General features: G+C 51.1%; 1 protein-coding gene across 3 annotated transcripts in view; it reads right to left on the minus strand.

The window, feature by feature from the left end:
* The window catches only part of LOC141725816 (uncharacterized), an 80825-nt gene that overhangs the window by 62340 nt on the left and 3101 nt on the right, over positions 1 to 15384 (minus strand). The window contains exons 2-3 of one of the 3 annotated variants that reach the window (XM_074529874.1): positions 6070 to 6135; positions 2169 to 5910 (exon numbers count right to left, since the gene is read on the minus strand). The exons of the other annotated variants lie outside the window; for them this stretch is intronic. Coding sequence (XP_074385975.1) covers positions 4825 to 5910; positions 6070 to 6135 — 1152 coding nt within the window. The 3' untranslated portion in view covers positions 2169 to 4824. The remainder of the gene's footprint in view (positions 1 to 2168; positions 5911 to 6069; positions 6136 to 15384) is intronic. 3 annotated transcript variants of the gene reach the window in all.

Raw genomic sequence — 15384 nt, forward strand, 5'->3', positions numbered from 1 at the left:
AAGAGGAAAGAACCTGTTTATTTAACAGGCACAGCACCCCCAGCACACAGAATGAACAATGCCGGATGACACCGCTCTGAAAAAGGTGACAAATTCAGAAAGTCTTTCTCAGGGGTGGTCGCTCTGTTCTCAGTTCCTCCGGCGCTGGGGCAGCTGCTGCAGCCACAAGGTGCAAACTCTCGGTGTTCCCAGGTCCCAGTCCGGAGCAGGTTCGAGAAGGTTGAAAAAAGGAAAGGAGAAACAGTCCAGGAAGGAATTTGGACTGCTTAGCTAAACTAGCTAATGAGCAGGAGCAAAAGCAAGCAGAAGTGAAGCAGAAGTAAGAGCCAGAGAGAGAGAGAGAGCAAAGCAAAAAGGCGAAAGCAGAACTATGCACTGCCCCGTCTCCGTGTCCTTGATAAGAAAAACCCAAACAAAACTTTCACACTACAGAGACAGTCTTAAAGGCACAGAACATATGAATGGGGATACAAGCATCGTAACGTCACCCTAGGACACACGGGTGTCCTGAACAGTGTCATCCCATTGTTATCCTTTTGATACTAATTCTGTTTGGTTTTATTTTATCAGCAGTCCTATTCATTATTAATTGGAGCATGAAACAGCTGAAGAGATTGACGTCTATAGTTAATGCACACAACTTGGCTGATGTCCTCTACACTGTGGACATCTGCATGACATTTGACACAAGGCAACTATGAATGAAGCCTATGTGTTTTGGAATAATCCTTGATTTCCATTTATGATTTTGTGGAAAATACGTTTGATTTTTAGTGAATTGTTTTAGAAAATAATTTTTTAAAGTTAATGCTTGTATTAATACGTGTTGATTGCTTTTGCTTTTGATTATTTGTGACTGGTTTTAACCATTTAAATATTGTTTTAAAAGTAATATTGTTTTAATTAATCAACCATTTGTGAAAATTGTTATGATAATCAATATTATGTTTGTTTATTGTTTTCCTTTCCCCCTCCTTCTCCTATCCTTTTTTTTCCCTCTCTCACTCTATTTCCTCTCTTTCTATCGTCCCTATTTTTCTGGGTTATACTACCAACATACGGCGAGTTCTGCAGACTCACCAATGATGCTCCAGAGTTCTGCTGATGCAGATCCCTCAAGACAATAGTGAGTCATGGGGTCGTGTGAGAGTCTGTCCGAATTTTCCCTCATCTGCCTCATGATCCTCATTGGGGGACCACTGAAGAGAAGACCCCCCTGTCTGAAATCTCTGGCTCCAAGAGAGAAAGTCATGTGCCTGAGACCTGAGAGCACAGTGCTAAGCCATTGTTCTCACAGGTGGTGTTTGCTGTGTGCTGCTCGGAGCCCAAGGAGAAGAAGAAGAGACACCGTGCCCTTTGTGCAACAACAGCCTTGGGAGCTGTCCCACCTCTCGGCCTGGCTGGACTTCTCCTGAGTTTCAGGTGGTCCCCCCACAGAAGACCCTCACCTGTTTTACAACCACCGGGACAGACAGACTGAGATGTAAGGAGCCTCTCCATCAAGGACTGAGACATGGAACCCCCATGTGAAAAGGCCCCTCTGCTCCTTCCAAGGACTGGCACTGAAACCCCCAGCCCGGGGCAGGTGTGTGGGGGAGCCAAGCTGACCAAAGCGAGATGTTTGCCTGCAGGTTGTGACTGCTGGACCAAGAAGACAATGGCTCTCGCTTACTGCTGAGAGCATGGACTACCTGTCACATCTGTTCCTTATTGTATCTGTTTCCCCTCCCTTGCAATTTCCAATAGAGTTATCATAATAAAAACCTCTGAGTTAGCGAGAGACTTCGAGATCTCCCCGACGTAACAGCGGATCCTCGACTGGACTGGACCAAATGATTTTTCTCTACGTTTGGTAGCTCTATCACCTCTTTCTTTCTCTCTCACTCTCTTTTGTCTCTCTCTTCCTCTATCTTTTTCTCTCCTTTAATCCCTCTATCGCATTTTGCTGTGCTCATTCAATAAAGGTGCATTTGTTACAATTATCATTGCAAACCCCCTTGTACTGTGTCGGTTCTTTTTGCACCCTGAGATCAAATCCATGAACCATCATGAAACCCGTCCGTGAGGATGGATCGTGACACCCCCCGAGGACCCCTCCCCAAATTCCCCCCAAACCTCCTCAAGACCCCTCCCCAAATTCCCCTCACGACCCCTCCAGGACCCCTCACCTGTCCCTGCGCCTCCTCAGCAGCTCCCGGAGCCCCCCGTCCTTTCCCAGCGCCTCCCCCGCTCTCTCCAGCGCCTCCCGCAGGACCCGCCCGAGCCCGGGGCGGCTCCCGGAGGTCCCTGAGGGGGTCCCGGGGGGCGGGGCGGGGGAGGGGGCGCCGGCTCCATGCCCGGCCCTGGGGTCAGGGGACGCAGCTTTGGGCTTGGCTCTGATTGGCTGGTACGCGCCGGGAAGGCGGGAGTTGCTGAGGGGAGATGCCCAGTGATTGGTCGGTTTCAAAGAGGGCGTGGTGATTTACAGGAGATCGGCTGGGAGGCGAGCGGTGATTGGTTGGATAGAGGCAAAGAAGGCGGGAGGTGCTGAGTGGAGGCGTGCGGTGATTGGTTGGATCGGAGCACAGGGAGGCGGGTGTTCCTGAGGGGAGACACGCAGTGATTGGTTGGTTTGGGGCAGTACCTGCCGTGATTCGTTAATTTGGGAGATGAAGCGCGGTGATTGGATGGTTTGGGGCAGGGCACGCTGATATTGGCTGGGAAAAGTCCGGGATTTTTAAGGGACATTCCATTTTTTTTGGGGAAAAACTCTCAGATTTTTAAGGAAAAATTTCCGTTTTTGCAGGAGAAACAGTGCCGGATTTATTGACCCCACATGACCCCAAATAACCCTAATAACCCCAAAACACTCAAAATAAACCCCAAATACCTCAAAAAACCCCCAAATATTACCTAAAAGTCCCCCAAATAACCCCGAACAAATCCAAACAACCCCAAAATAACAAAATAAACCCCCAAATTAAACCCAAAAAACACCAATTGGTGTCAACTACACCTAAAAAACCCCATATACACCAATATTAACCACAAGAACACCAAATAATTCCAAACAACCCGAAATAAACAGAAATAAACCAAGTAAAACCTAAGATAAACCCCAAATAGTCCATCAATAACCCCAAATAAACCCCAAACAAACCCTTAATAAACCCAAGTAAACCCCAAGTAACCCCAGTTCCTCCTGTCCCCACCCCAAAACTGATCCCGACCAATCGGAACGCGCACCACTGACGACGATCCACTTGCTGGGCAGAAACTCAGAGCACTGGCCCCGCTCAGCGATTTTCAGCCAATCAGTGCCTGGCCCGACTCTGACTCATCGCTTGCCAGGAACAGACCAAGGCCTCTCTTTGCAGTAAATACTCAGGGACCAGGCGGGGTAATTTCCAGCCAATCAGAGCGCGTCTCGCTGATGACTCACAGTTGCCAAGAGAGGAATTTGGGGGGGTGGAAGGTGACCCTGGGGATGGGGGGGGACCCCAAATTAATGCAAAACAGGGTCGGGAGCCCAAAAAGGAGCAGGAGGGGCCTGAAGCTCCCAAAACCAAACACGGGGGAGGGGACTGGGGGAACGATGGGAAAGGGGAGGGAGAGCGGAGATAAGAGGGTCGGGACTCCCAAATTGAGGTGGGAGGGGAATGGGACCGCCAAATTAAGCTGGGAGCGGTATGGCATCCCAGAAATGAGCTGGGAGAGGGATGGGACACCCCAAATTGAGCTGGGACGGGGGTGGGACCCCAAACAGGATGAAGCAAATTTTGTTCCTAGGATATGTAAATGAGTTTATGGATATGCAAAGAGTCTATGAATATGAAACAGGCTGATGTCATGTGAGACAAGGACCAAGGAGCAAAGGTTGTTATGGCCACCAAGACCCCCCAGTTATTTTCGGGGACACTCCTCAATTATTCTGGCTTGATTACATCAGCATGTTGCATATTCATAGACCCTCATGCATAACCATAAACTCATTTATATATTTCATGAACTATTTTACATGGCCAATCCTTTGATTACTACTACTACTATAAATAATAATAATACTAGTAATAATAATTTGAAATTAAGGGGCTCTCAGGAAAAGATATGGGAGTAGAAATAACAGTTCTTTATTAGGAAAAAATACAAATACAAATGCAGTAGTACAAAAAAAAAATCAGCAGTGACAGAATCAGAATCCCCCGGGAATCCAGTGAAAAAGGTTGATCCTCTTGGAATGCAGTGGGAAAAGGGCTGATCCCCTGGGAACCCAGTGGAAAAGAGGTGATCATCTGTGAATCCAGCGGGAAAAGCTTGATCCTCAAGGAATCCAGTGAAAAATGAGGCTGATCCTTTGGAATCCAGTGGGAAAAGGGCTGATCCTTTGGGAATCCATTTCTTATCCCTCAAAGACAGGGCACAGGAAGGGCTGTGGAGTTTTTATAGGGTATCCCAAGGGTGGAGTTGGGGTTTGGGTCAGGGGAGGAGTTCTTAGCAACACAAGAAGGGTGAGATCAAATTCCTGCCTCTTAGCAACAGCAGCACTCCACACAGAACGTGTCCCCAAATCCTAAGTTCCCTCTAAAACAACTGAGAAATTATGGAACTTCAGATATATTCAATTTCCTTCATTTAACCCAGTTTTGGGTGTTTTTAAAGGATGAAGGTGAAGTAGAGGGAAATTAAGGCCAAACAAAAAGGAGAAGCAGCCAGGTGTGTTCCCAACATGGATCACAGGGAATGTGAGTGACCAGGGCTGCGCCCAAAGTGCCTCCTCCAGTGGGGGATGGAGCTGGAGCAGCGCACGAAGCTCTGCCTGCACTCGGGGCACTCACAGGGCTTCCCTTAGTGGTGCCTCCGTTGGTGTCGGGTCAAGTGAGAGCTGCTGGAGAAGCTCTTCCCACACTGGGGACACTCGTAGGGCCTCTCCCCAGTGTGGATGCGCCGGTGCCTGATGAGGTGGGAGTTGTGCTTGAATCCCTTCCCGCAGTCGGAACAGCGGAAGGGCCTCTCCTCTGTGTGAATCCGATAGTGCTGGAGGAGACCAGAGCTGGTCGGAAACCTCTTCCTGCATTTATCACACTCGTAGGGCCTCTCCCCAGTGTGGATGCGCTGGTGGGTGATGAGGTGGGAGTTGCACGTGAATCCTTTCCCACAGTTGGGGCATTGGAAGGGCCTCTCCTCTCTGTGAATCCGACAGTGTTGGAGGAGAACAGAGCTGGTCTTAAACCTCTTCCCACACTTGGAACACTCATGGGGCCTGTCCTCAGTGTGGATCCTCTGGTGCGTGATCAGGTTGTAGCTCTGGCTGAAGCACATCCCACACTCGGAACACTTGTATGGCCTTTCTCCAGTGTGGGTCCTCTGGTGCACGATCAGGCTGGAGCCCACTCTGAAGCTCTTCCCACACTCCCCACACTCATAGGGCTTCTCCCCAGTGTGGATCCTCTGGTGGCTGATCAGGTTGGAGCTGTCTCTGAAGCTCTTCCCACACTCCCCACACTCGTAGGGCTTCTCCCCAGTGTGGATCCTCTGGTGCATGATCAGGCTGGAGCTCCGGCTGAAGCTCTTCCCACACTCCCCACACTTGTAGGGCCGTTCCCCACTGTGGATCCTCTGGTGTCTGATCAGGTTGGAGCTCACACTGAAGCTCTTCCCACACTCCTCGCATGTGTGGGGCTTCTCCCCATCATGGAGCTGCTCATGGAGCACCAGCTCCGAGCTCTGGCTCCGTCTCCGGCCGCCTTCCTGGCCCAGGCTGGCTCTTTCCCCCTCAGATCCCCACCGGCTGCGTTTGCAGCCCCTCCTCGTGCGGCATCTCCGGGACTTTTCCTCCCCGTTGCCTTCCTGCGCCGTGGAGCCGCTCAAAACGGCCTCTTCCACCAGGTTCTGCCGCGGGCATTTCTCCTCCCTGCTCTCCATGCTCAGCTCCTGCTCTGGGGAAGGAAGGACAAGGACAGGATGGGATTTGCCTCCGTGCCACAGGCAAGGGCAAGGAGATCCCCCCCAGGGCTGAGCTGCAGCCGGGGCCGTGCTGGGCTGGGAGATGGAGCAGCACAGAGGGGAAAGGGGCACTGACTTCCTCCTCACCTGCCTCAGTGTCCTGGGGCATCTTCCTCCTCCTCGCAGCCTCCCAGGCCTTGGCAATGGGAAATCCTGGATTGGGGAAAACAAGGGATGAGAGCGTTTGTAGGAGCACTGGGGGTTAGGACGGTCGGGACGGATGGAGACGAGAGAGCTCTGCAGCCAGGGCGTGGAACTTGCGGTTTATTGCAAAGGGCCTGGGTGCAGGGCCCTGCTTGGAGCTGCCAGGCACAGCTCGGAGCAAGCCCAAGAGAAGAGAGGGGTAGAGAGGGTGAGAGGGTAACAGAGTAAGAGGAGAAGAGCGTAAGAGAGTAAGGGTCCCGTTACAATACAATAAATCTTCTTCTGTGTTGAATATTCTATTTCTCACCAACCAATCTAGTACAAGATACAAATCCTATAGCCTTTACAAACAGCCTATAAAAATCATTACATCACCATACTGTGTCACATTTTCAACCCTAAAAACTCCTCTTTGGACCCCTTCTATTGAGCTAGTGGGGTCTGCTGTGACCCTTGGATCTGTCTGCAAGCAGAGGGAATTGTTTCATCAAAAGGGGAATTACCTTCAGTTGGGCCACACCATTGTTTTCCAGTTGTTCACTAACAGGTATCTCAGAGCTTGCTTTCATTTCAGTCTTCCTTACACTTTCCATATTCTAAAAATCTTTTGCCAGACAATCGTATTTATAAGGCTTTCCTGTTTCATCTTCCCCAACACACATTGAGTTTGAAGGTCCCTCTGCCCAAGACCATCTCTACAAGTCACTGGCCATCTGGGCTCCGGAAAAGCCTCCCAAACACCAAGATTCAGCCCTGAAAAAGCCTCCCAGGAGTTCCCCGTCCCTGGTCCCTCCCCTCTGGTGTTCGGAGGTTCCCCCCTCTCCCAGCTGCTGGGGTCACGCTTGGATTGAGGGTCCCCCTACTCCTCGGTGCCCGCCCTGCCCAGGCTGCTGGCAGTCCCAGCAATGCCAAAAGCTCCCCCAGCTTTGCTCTCCCCATTTCGGGATGCCGGGGCTGTTTGGGCTCCCAGGCTCCCTTCTCCCCTCATTCCCTGCTCTGGGCTGCAGTGGCTCCAAGGAGTCCCCCTGCCCCTCTCCAGGCTCTTGAGGCTCCCGCCAATGGCGGCGCTCCCCCCTCTCTGGGCTCCCCACTTTGGGCTCCTTGGGGACACAGGGCTCTGCTCCTCCAGGCTGCCTCTGCTGGCAGCCGCCACCGCCACCGCCCGATGTCCCCCCAAGGGGCCTTTTCCGCTCAGCCTTGGACTGCTTCATTCTGCAAACATCCCCAAAAACCCCAACCCAGGAACCCCCCGGGATATCCGGGCCCAGCTCCCACTCCCCGCTCACAGGCACGATGGGGGGACGATGATCCCACAGGTGGGGGCTGCGAATTCAGGCAGGGATCGACTGCGTGGTTCCATCAGCTCAGCCTCGTGGTTCCATCAGCTCTGCCTCGATCTGCCTTTGTCCCTCCTCTTCCTCTTCCTCCCGCTCCTCCTCTTCCATCCCTCCTCTCCCTGCTCCTCCTCCCTAACCCCACCTCCTCCTTCCCCTCCATCCCTGCCCTTCCCTCTCTCCTCCCCCAGCAGCAGCCACACCCTCGCTGCCCCGTTCCCGCAGCCCTCGCAGCCGCGGCAGGAGCGGGGATGGAGCCGGGACAGGTCGGGATGGGCAGCGCGGGGCTCTCGGCTGCTCAAGCCGCTGCGGGCGGGGGGAACCCGGCCCGGGCCAAAGGAGAGGCAAACTGGGGGCTGCACATCCAAACTGGGCCTTGCTGGGGACCCTGCCTGGGCACTGCCAGCCCTTGGGGCTCCTCTCGGCACATCCGCCAGGGGGGAGCGCACACAGGGCTGCGGGATCCCAGCAGTGGCAGCACTGCCAGGGACTGGGCTGGACTGGGATCGTATTGGGAGTGACTGGGAGTGTACTGGGCTTCTACAGATGTCATACTGGGATCATACTGGGACTGTACTGGGCTTGTACAGATATACTGACATCATACTGGGATTGTACTGGGATCATAATGGGACTGTACTGGGTTTGTACTGACATTATTCTGGGATCATATTGCCATACCAGGGCAGACTGTGATCGCACTGATGGACACTGGGATCATTCTGGGATCATACTGGGAGTGACTGGGACTTTACTGGCTTGGTATTGACATCCTATTGGCATCATACTGGGATTGTACTGAGTTTGTATTGACTCCATGCTGCCATCATACTGGGATCATGCTGAGATCACACTGGGAGTGAGTAGGAGCCTGGGGGAGGGCAATTGAGACCATGTCAGGGGTAAATGGGATATACTGGGATGAACTGGGATGGTGCTGAAGATGGCTAGGATCATAGTGGCAGTGAGTGCCACTACACTGAGGCTGACTGGGAGTGCTTGGGAGCAAATGGCATCATACTGGAAGGAACTGGAAAGATGGTGGAGGGAACTGGGGTACCCTGGGAGATACTGGGAGTGACAAGAAGGAAAGTGAGGGTGAAAGAGAGCAACTGGAACCATGTGGAGCACAACTGGTTTATTCTGGCAGAGACTGGGAGCACACTGGGCCCATATTTGGATCATACTGGGACTGACTGGACTAATACTGGGAGGAACTGAGTGTCACAGTGAGCACTCCCTGCACATCATCCCCCATACTGGGCCTGGCTGGGAGCAACTGGGAGCAAATGGCATCATACTGGGACTCACTGAGTTGATTGAGGAAGTCACTGGAACCATGCTGGTGGCAGCTGGGACCAAACTGGGAGAGACTGAAAGTAAGTGGGATTATACTTGTAAAAAATGCATATTTTGTGATTGGGTTTTCGCATATATTAAAATGAATATTATATGTCGTGTGTTAGAAAGTACTGCTGTATTAATTCTCTTAAATAGTTGGTTAAATATAGATTTAGGTTATTAAAAAAATGTTAAAATAGAAACTATGCTTGGTAAGAGCCTTTTTTTCAAGGAATGGCTTGCAGTGAGACAGCAGCCACAGGACACCTAAATCTTTCAGAGAAAAATAATTTATTTCTCTCTTATCAGAAGAAATGAACTTCTTCCTGCCTCGAAGGCGCTGTTAGGATTCAGAGGAAGAAGGTGGCACTGACCAGACAGAATCCTGTGTTTGAATGGAATTTATGCATCATGTATGAAGTGTATGAATACGCAAAGGGCTATTGTTTCTAAGGGTTAATCCTGTGTTAACATGTGTTCTTTTTCAGGCTTGTGCTGCCCAGAAAAAGGTACCCAGACATTGTCTCATATTGTCCTAATTTGACTTCTCCAAATTGTTATTACTCTAATTGAATTACAATTTTTTAAAATTATTTTATTACCATTAAACTTTTAAAATTTTAAAAGCAAGTGATTGGCGTTTTTCACAATTTGGTAGCAGAGGATGGTTACTAACACCTCGCTGCCGGTGCTTTAGGAGAGTCAGAGTGGGGAAGGCGCGCCCTGCCCCGTTGGCAGCTTCGCTCTGTCTCCCCTGGGGTGACCGACAGAAGCAGGTTATGGTGGACAAAAGGAGACAACAAAACAAAGAGAAGGGGAAAGGCTCCCTACAACCGCGGTAATTGGCCCCCTAAGAGTAGTAATGTGCACAAAGAACCCGGGAAGGAAAAGGGATTGGTAAGTATTTCTCAGGGGGGCAGGTACAGAGGGATGAATGTGTGTGAATGAGAGGCGGGCTGGTTGTCCCAGACCTGCCAAGTGAGTGCTGGAGTCTCCCACGCTACGTTTCCAACTTTCCGCAGTAAGCGGCCAGGAAAGAGAGGAAGTGAATGTTAACAGGAGTGAGAGAATCCCACGGGGTAACTGGGACTGGGTCTCAGAGAGGGGCTGGACCCCTCGGAGCAAGGGAGCAGAGGAGTTGCCGAGCCCAAACCACTAGGAAACGGGACAAAATTGCTCCTAAAAAGTCTGCTGCTTTGAGGGATAAGAGAGCCCAAGAGCATCCAGAATTAAAACCTGCTGGGTTGAGGAATTAACATTCCAAGAGCATCCACGGTTGAGCAAAATTCAGCCGGATTTAGGATATGCTCAAGAGCATCTGGGATTGGACAGCACAGCTGGGCTGAGGGATATCCAAGAGCACCAGGACTGGCCAGAAACACCTAAACTTGTAATAGGTGATGTGAAAGTGTAGTATATGGTAGAGATAATTCATGCTATTAATGTATAAAATATTGTAAAATCCACATTATGTCTCTTGACCATCCTGGTCAGGAGCAGTGTCTTATTCATATACATCTAGTTCCTGGACTTGGGTGAGATAAACATCGGGGTTTTTAATGAAAGAACAGAAGCTTCCAGAGCGATAATCGCTGGCTTCCCCGGGTCACCAGGTCCAGCCAAGAGTGATTAACGCCTCGACATTACAGCTACCACAATGATCCACAGCCCCACCCTGCTGCATGTGAATGCTGACTTCCCTGGAGTCTACTGACAACATCAGACACCGGGACTGAGTCTTTGTCCACCTCTGCACAGGTAAAGCCAAGGTTATGCATGGGAAGAGAAACAAAGAACATTCGGTCATCTCTGCCTGGAGCAGATTAAACTGTAAAAGAACTCGCTGCGTCAGGCAGCATTTGTGAACAGGGGGAGACTCTGACATTCGCAGGTCAGATCCGTGTTCACCCAGCACCGAACCCGGGCTCGACGCTCACCCTTGGCTGTGCTGGTTTTGACAACCGAACTTGAGTCTTGCAGACAAATAATAAATTTTTGCTAAATTTTCTTATAAGTTTGGCTCTCGATTTGATCATTCATAACAAAAGCTACCTTATTGTTGTCTTGTTGTGTGTGAGAGTGAGTCACACACAAAATCAGCCTCAGCTTCCCGGGCGGGTGGGAAGGGGGGCTGTGGAAAGAGGAGTGTGTGACCCACAAATAAGCCATTGTTCTCCTGGCGTGTGGGGGCTGTGGCATAAGGTACAGGTGACCTGCAAACGGGCCATTGTCCCCAGGGCCTGTGAGGGGGCCGTGGCTAAAGAGTGTGAGTGACACACAAATCAGCCCCACAGGGGAACAGCACCGGAGGCAGCAGAGTCAGGGCCCTCCCAGGAGGCCCGGAGATACTGAGACCCAGAGGCCACCCCAAGGCCAGGGGGGGACACAGGGACCCGCGATTCTCTGTCAACAGGGATCCACTCTGTGTCCTGAGGGTGGGAAAGAATGTGTGGAAGTGAGTGAGAAATAAAAGTGAGTGAATGTAGATGAAGGAAAGTATAGGTAATGTGGATTGAACATTTTAGGCCTTACCATATGTCCTTGGAGGGAGGTGTATTGTACTGAAAGTAGTGTGAGAAGAAAGTTTTTTATTTTTGCGTGTGTAGTTGAAAGAAAAGTGGTATTTAGGTTGTTAGGGAATGTGAAAAACAGAGGCAGAAGATGAATAGATAAGATCTTGAAAAATGAGACAGAAAACCAGTAAGTTGGATACAGGGAAAAAAAAAGAAAAAAACGAGTCCTTTTGGAGTTATGTTAGCTAACAGAGATACACCTCCTTGCAAAAGGAGAAAATACAGGGTATGTAGTAGTCGATGGGAAAAACATGCAAACTATGGAAAAAGGGAAATTAACCTTAAACTAGTAAGCACGAACTTGTGAATTAAATACTATAAAAAGAGCACTAGAATATTTAACACAAAATAAAGGAACTATATATACTGATTCAAGGTATGCCTTTAGGGAAGTATATGCCTTTAAAAATTTTTGAAAGAAAAATATTACTTAAGACAAGAAGAAAAGGACTAGTACATGAGGAACTTATTTTAGAGGTTTTAGAGGCATTACAATTACCTAAAAGAGATAGCTATAGTACATATTAGGGGACCCCAAAAGGGAAAGACCCCAGAAAGAGGAGGAAATAATTTGGCAGATCACAAAGCTAAGGATGCAGCAGAAAATGGAGCTGAAAGAGTTATGTTAATATTAACTCCAAACGAGGAAAAACTGGAAATTCCAAAGTTTAGGGAAGCCGAGAAAAAAGAATTAAACAAGATAGCAAGGGAACAAGATAAATCAGGGAAATGGAAACTTCTTGATAGAAGATATTTGCTTAATAAAATGTGCTTACCAGGAAGAAAATAGAAGACATGCATCAGAAAATCCATGGGGGTACTCAAGCTTTGTGTGATCATTTTCTAAGAAACTATGGTTGCACTGGGATGTTTGGAGCAGCAAAGAAAATAACTGAAAGATGCTTAATTTGCCCAACGATAAATAAAAAGGTTATGAGAGAAACAACATTAGGAGATTGTGAGTTAGCTCATAGACTATCTCAACGTATCCAAGCAGAAGTTTAGATGTTTTAGGATTTATTTGTAAAAAAACCCCATTTAATCTAAAAGAAAGAGAATAGGCCATATGTTAGACAGGAGATTTTAGGAGAATAAAAATCTTTAAAGTATTCGGAACACCAAAGACAAAACAAGAAACGAAAAAGGGGAAATGAAAGGAGGGGAACAAGAGGAAAAATCAGAAAGAGAGTGGGATCCTCTGCAGGTCTTGCCCCCTCCGTTTGCGGCCCAGGCGCCTGTCCCGGGTCCCGGCTCGCTGCCCGCCTCAGCTCCGCCTGCCCCGCTTTCCATCCCAGGTGCGGCCTCACTGCCCAGGGCAGCTCCACCTGCCCCGGCGCTCTCGCTCAATTTGTGTGCCCTGCTCCCACTGCCTGGCCCGCGGCCGCTCTGCCGCCCATGCTGGGCAAGATGGGGGTTGCTCTGTCCTGCCGCCTGCTCCGAGCTCACCGCGCCCACCGCACCCAGGGGGGGTCCCAGCCATCCCATCCCTGCCTGCCCTGCCCGTGCCACCTGCGCTGGGCACCGCCGCTGCTGCCGGGCTCTCCCACCTGCCTTTGCTCTGCCGGCAGCTGCCGGATCAGCCGCCATCAGCCATGTGGGGGCTGCCCACGCTCCGCCTCGGCCTCCACAGGAACATCCCCCTCTGCCGATTCCGGCAGCAGACCCTGCCCACACTCCCACCGAGCCACGGCGGGATATCCTCCCCTGACCCCGTCCTGCTCTGTGCTACGTCCCCTTGGTAACCACAGCTCCGGCTGTTCAGGGAAACTCTCTCTCTCTACAGGAAGAACCTTATGGAAACACTAGGAGCTCAGTTAAAAGGCAGCCCTCTCCAAATTCATTTTCAAAACACGGGAGAAAGGCTATAGAAGGTAAAAAAGTGAAAGAGTTAGATGAAGGGATTGGTCTATTCCCGTTCAGAGAGGTTCCCATGGGAGGGATGCGCTGCCCCGCCCCGCGGGAGCCACCAGCGCCCCTGCCGGCCGTGCCCGGAACTGCACCCAAGGGGAAAGCGCCGCAGCCCAAAGGCCGGGACTGGCTCCGGGCTCTGTTTGCTGTCAGTGCCGCAGCTGTTGGTGTTTGTTTGCTTTATTGTACACACTAGTAAAGAACTGGTATTCCTATTCCCATATCTTTGCCTGAGAGCCCCTTAATTTCACTAGTCTAAAAATGAAGAGGGAGGGGTTTGCATTCTCCATTCCAGGAGAGGCTTTTTCTGCCTTCCCGAGCAGACACCTCCCTTGTAAAGCAAGACAAGCACCCACAGGCACTGAGGGGGCTGCAGGAGGGGCACAAGAAGGCCCTGCAGCACTTGGGCACAAAGACACAGCAGGTGAGTGCACGAAGGGAGCAGCAAAAGGCCAAGCTGAAGGCAAAGGCCAGGGCACAGTTCCTACAGCCCCTGAGGGATCAACCCCAGGGCCCAAGGGGGCCCCAGCACCCAGGGCACGGCTCGGCCACAAGCACCTGGCACAGGCATTGCCCTCCTCGGCAGGGGAGAGCCCACCCAAACAGCCCCTGGCAAGGAACCAGGGCTCCAGCTGCAGGGCACAAGGACACTGCAAGCACAGACAGCAGCACCCTCAGCACCAGCAAGTCCACCCCTTGATGGACATGGATTGCCAGGGCTGGCACAGCTCCCATCACACCAGGGACCCTCCACACTGCAGCCCTTGAGAACATTCAGAGTGGGTCTGCACTGAGAGGAGGCATTTCCTGATGGACACAGGGGCCTCTCAATCCACTCTGAAACTTAGATCAAAGGGGGAAAATGCTAAAAATACGTGTGATTACGGAGGGGATAAGTGGGAAAAGTGGGAAAGATGTATGGTTTTACTCAACCACTAATAGTAGATCTGGGAGACGAATTTGAAATGCATGAATTTTTATTTACTCCTAATTGCTATAATGATTTACTGGGAAGGGATTTGATCACTAAATATGGAACAAAAATTAATATTATAAAAGGTGATACAGAGGCCAGTACTGTTGTACCTCTGTGTCAAATGTCTGGCCAGGCCTATGCTGAGGTGAACCCAGAAGTGTGGGCAGCCCCAGGGAAAGAGGAAAAATTAGATATGGAGCCTCTTCAAAGCTCTCAGAAGCAACCAGGACAAGTGGCGTCTAAAAGCAACACCCTGTTCCCGGGGAGGGAAGGAAGGGCAATCAGACACAGCTCAGGTCACCGCCCCATGCTCAGCTCAACCCGCGCAGCTGTGGGTGCTTGTGAGAGCCTGGCACTGAAATGCCCTGAGCAGGAAGGCTTCAATATCTTCTGCTGACACCATGGCACCTAACAGGGGGGCAAAAGCAATTCTCACTGCTTCAGCAACCACTGGAGCAGATATCAAGGGATATCCTCCCACAGCAGCTGGGCGGGCACAGAGCCTGCCCTGGCACTTTGCTGCTGCCAACACCCAGCCATGACATGGGCTCCTGCCCAAGGAGTGCAAAGCAGCACCACTGGTGGCCAAGGGGCCCATGCCAAGTGTCCCTGAGGCCAGAAACAGCCGCCAGCACAGCTCAACACGGGGGGACCCCTCAGCCTGGCCTCAAGGGCTCTGAAGCCCCGGAGATTTGCACTTCCCGCCTGCAGCAGGAGGATGGGAGGCCGCCCCTGAGCCTGCCCTGAAGGCAACGCAGCAGCAGCCAGGGCTCCACAGCGGGCCAAGCCCCTGCGCCTGCCCACAGATCCTCGCCTGGAATCCTCTGCAATCCTGGCCACCCTCCTCTGCCATCTCCAGCCACTGGGGCCAAGCCTTGCTGCCACTGCTGCAGCTTCAGCGCTGCCTGGGCCTGCACTGCCACAGCTGCTGGGGAACACCAGGGCACAATTCCACTCTGGGGCTCACTGACACCCACACTCTGGGCTGCCTGCCATTGCACTGCTGCAAAATGCACCGATTTTCGTTCTTTTAAACCTTATTTCTCTGCTCAGGCTTTGTTTGTCTTTGCCTTGGGGAAAGGAATTTTAAAGGTTTTTTTAAAGGGATGTTACACCACTGTCCAGG

The sequence above is a fragment of the Zonotrichia albicollis genome, chromosome 31 (assembly GCF_047830755.1).
Source record: "Zonotrichia albicollis isolate bZonAlb1 chromosome 31, bZonAlb1.hap1, whole genome shotgun sequence".
Classification (NCBI taxonomy): Eukaryota; Metazoa; Chordata; class Aves; order Passeriformes; family Passerellidae; genus Zonotrichia; species Zonotrichia albicollis.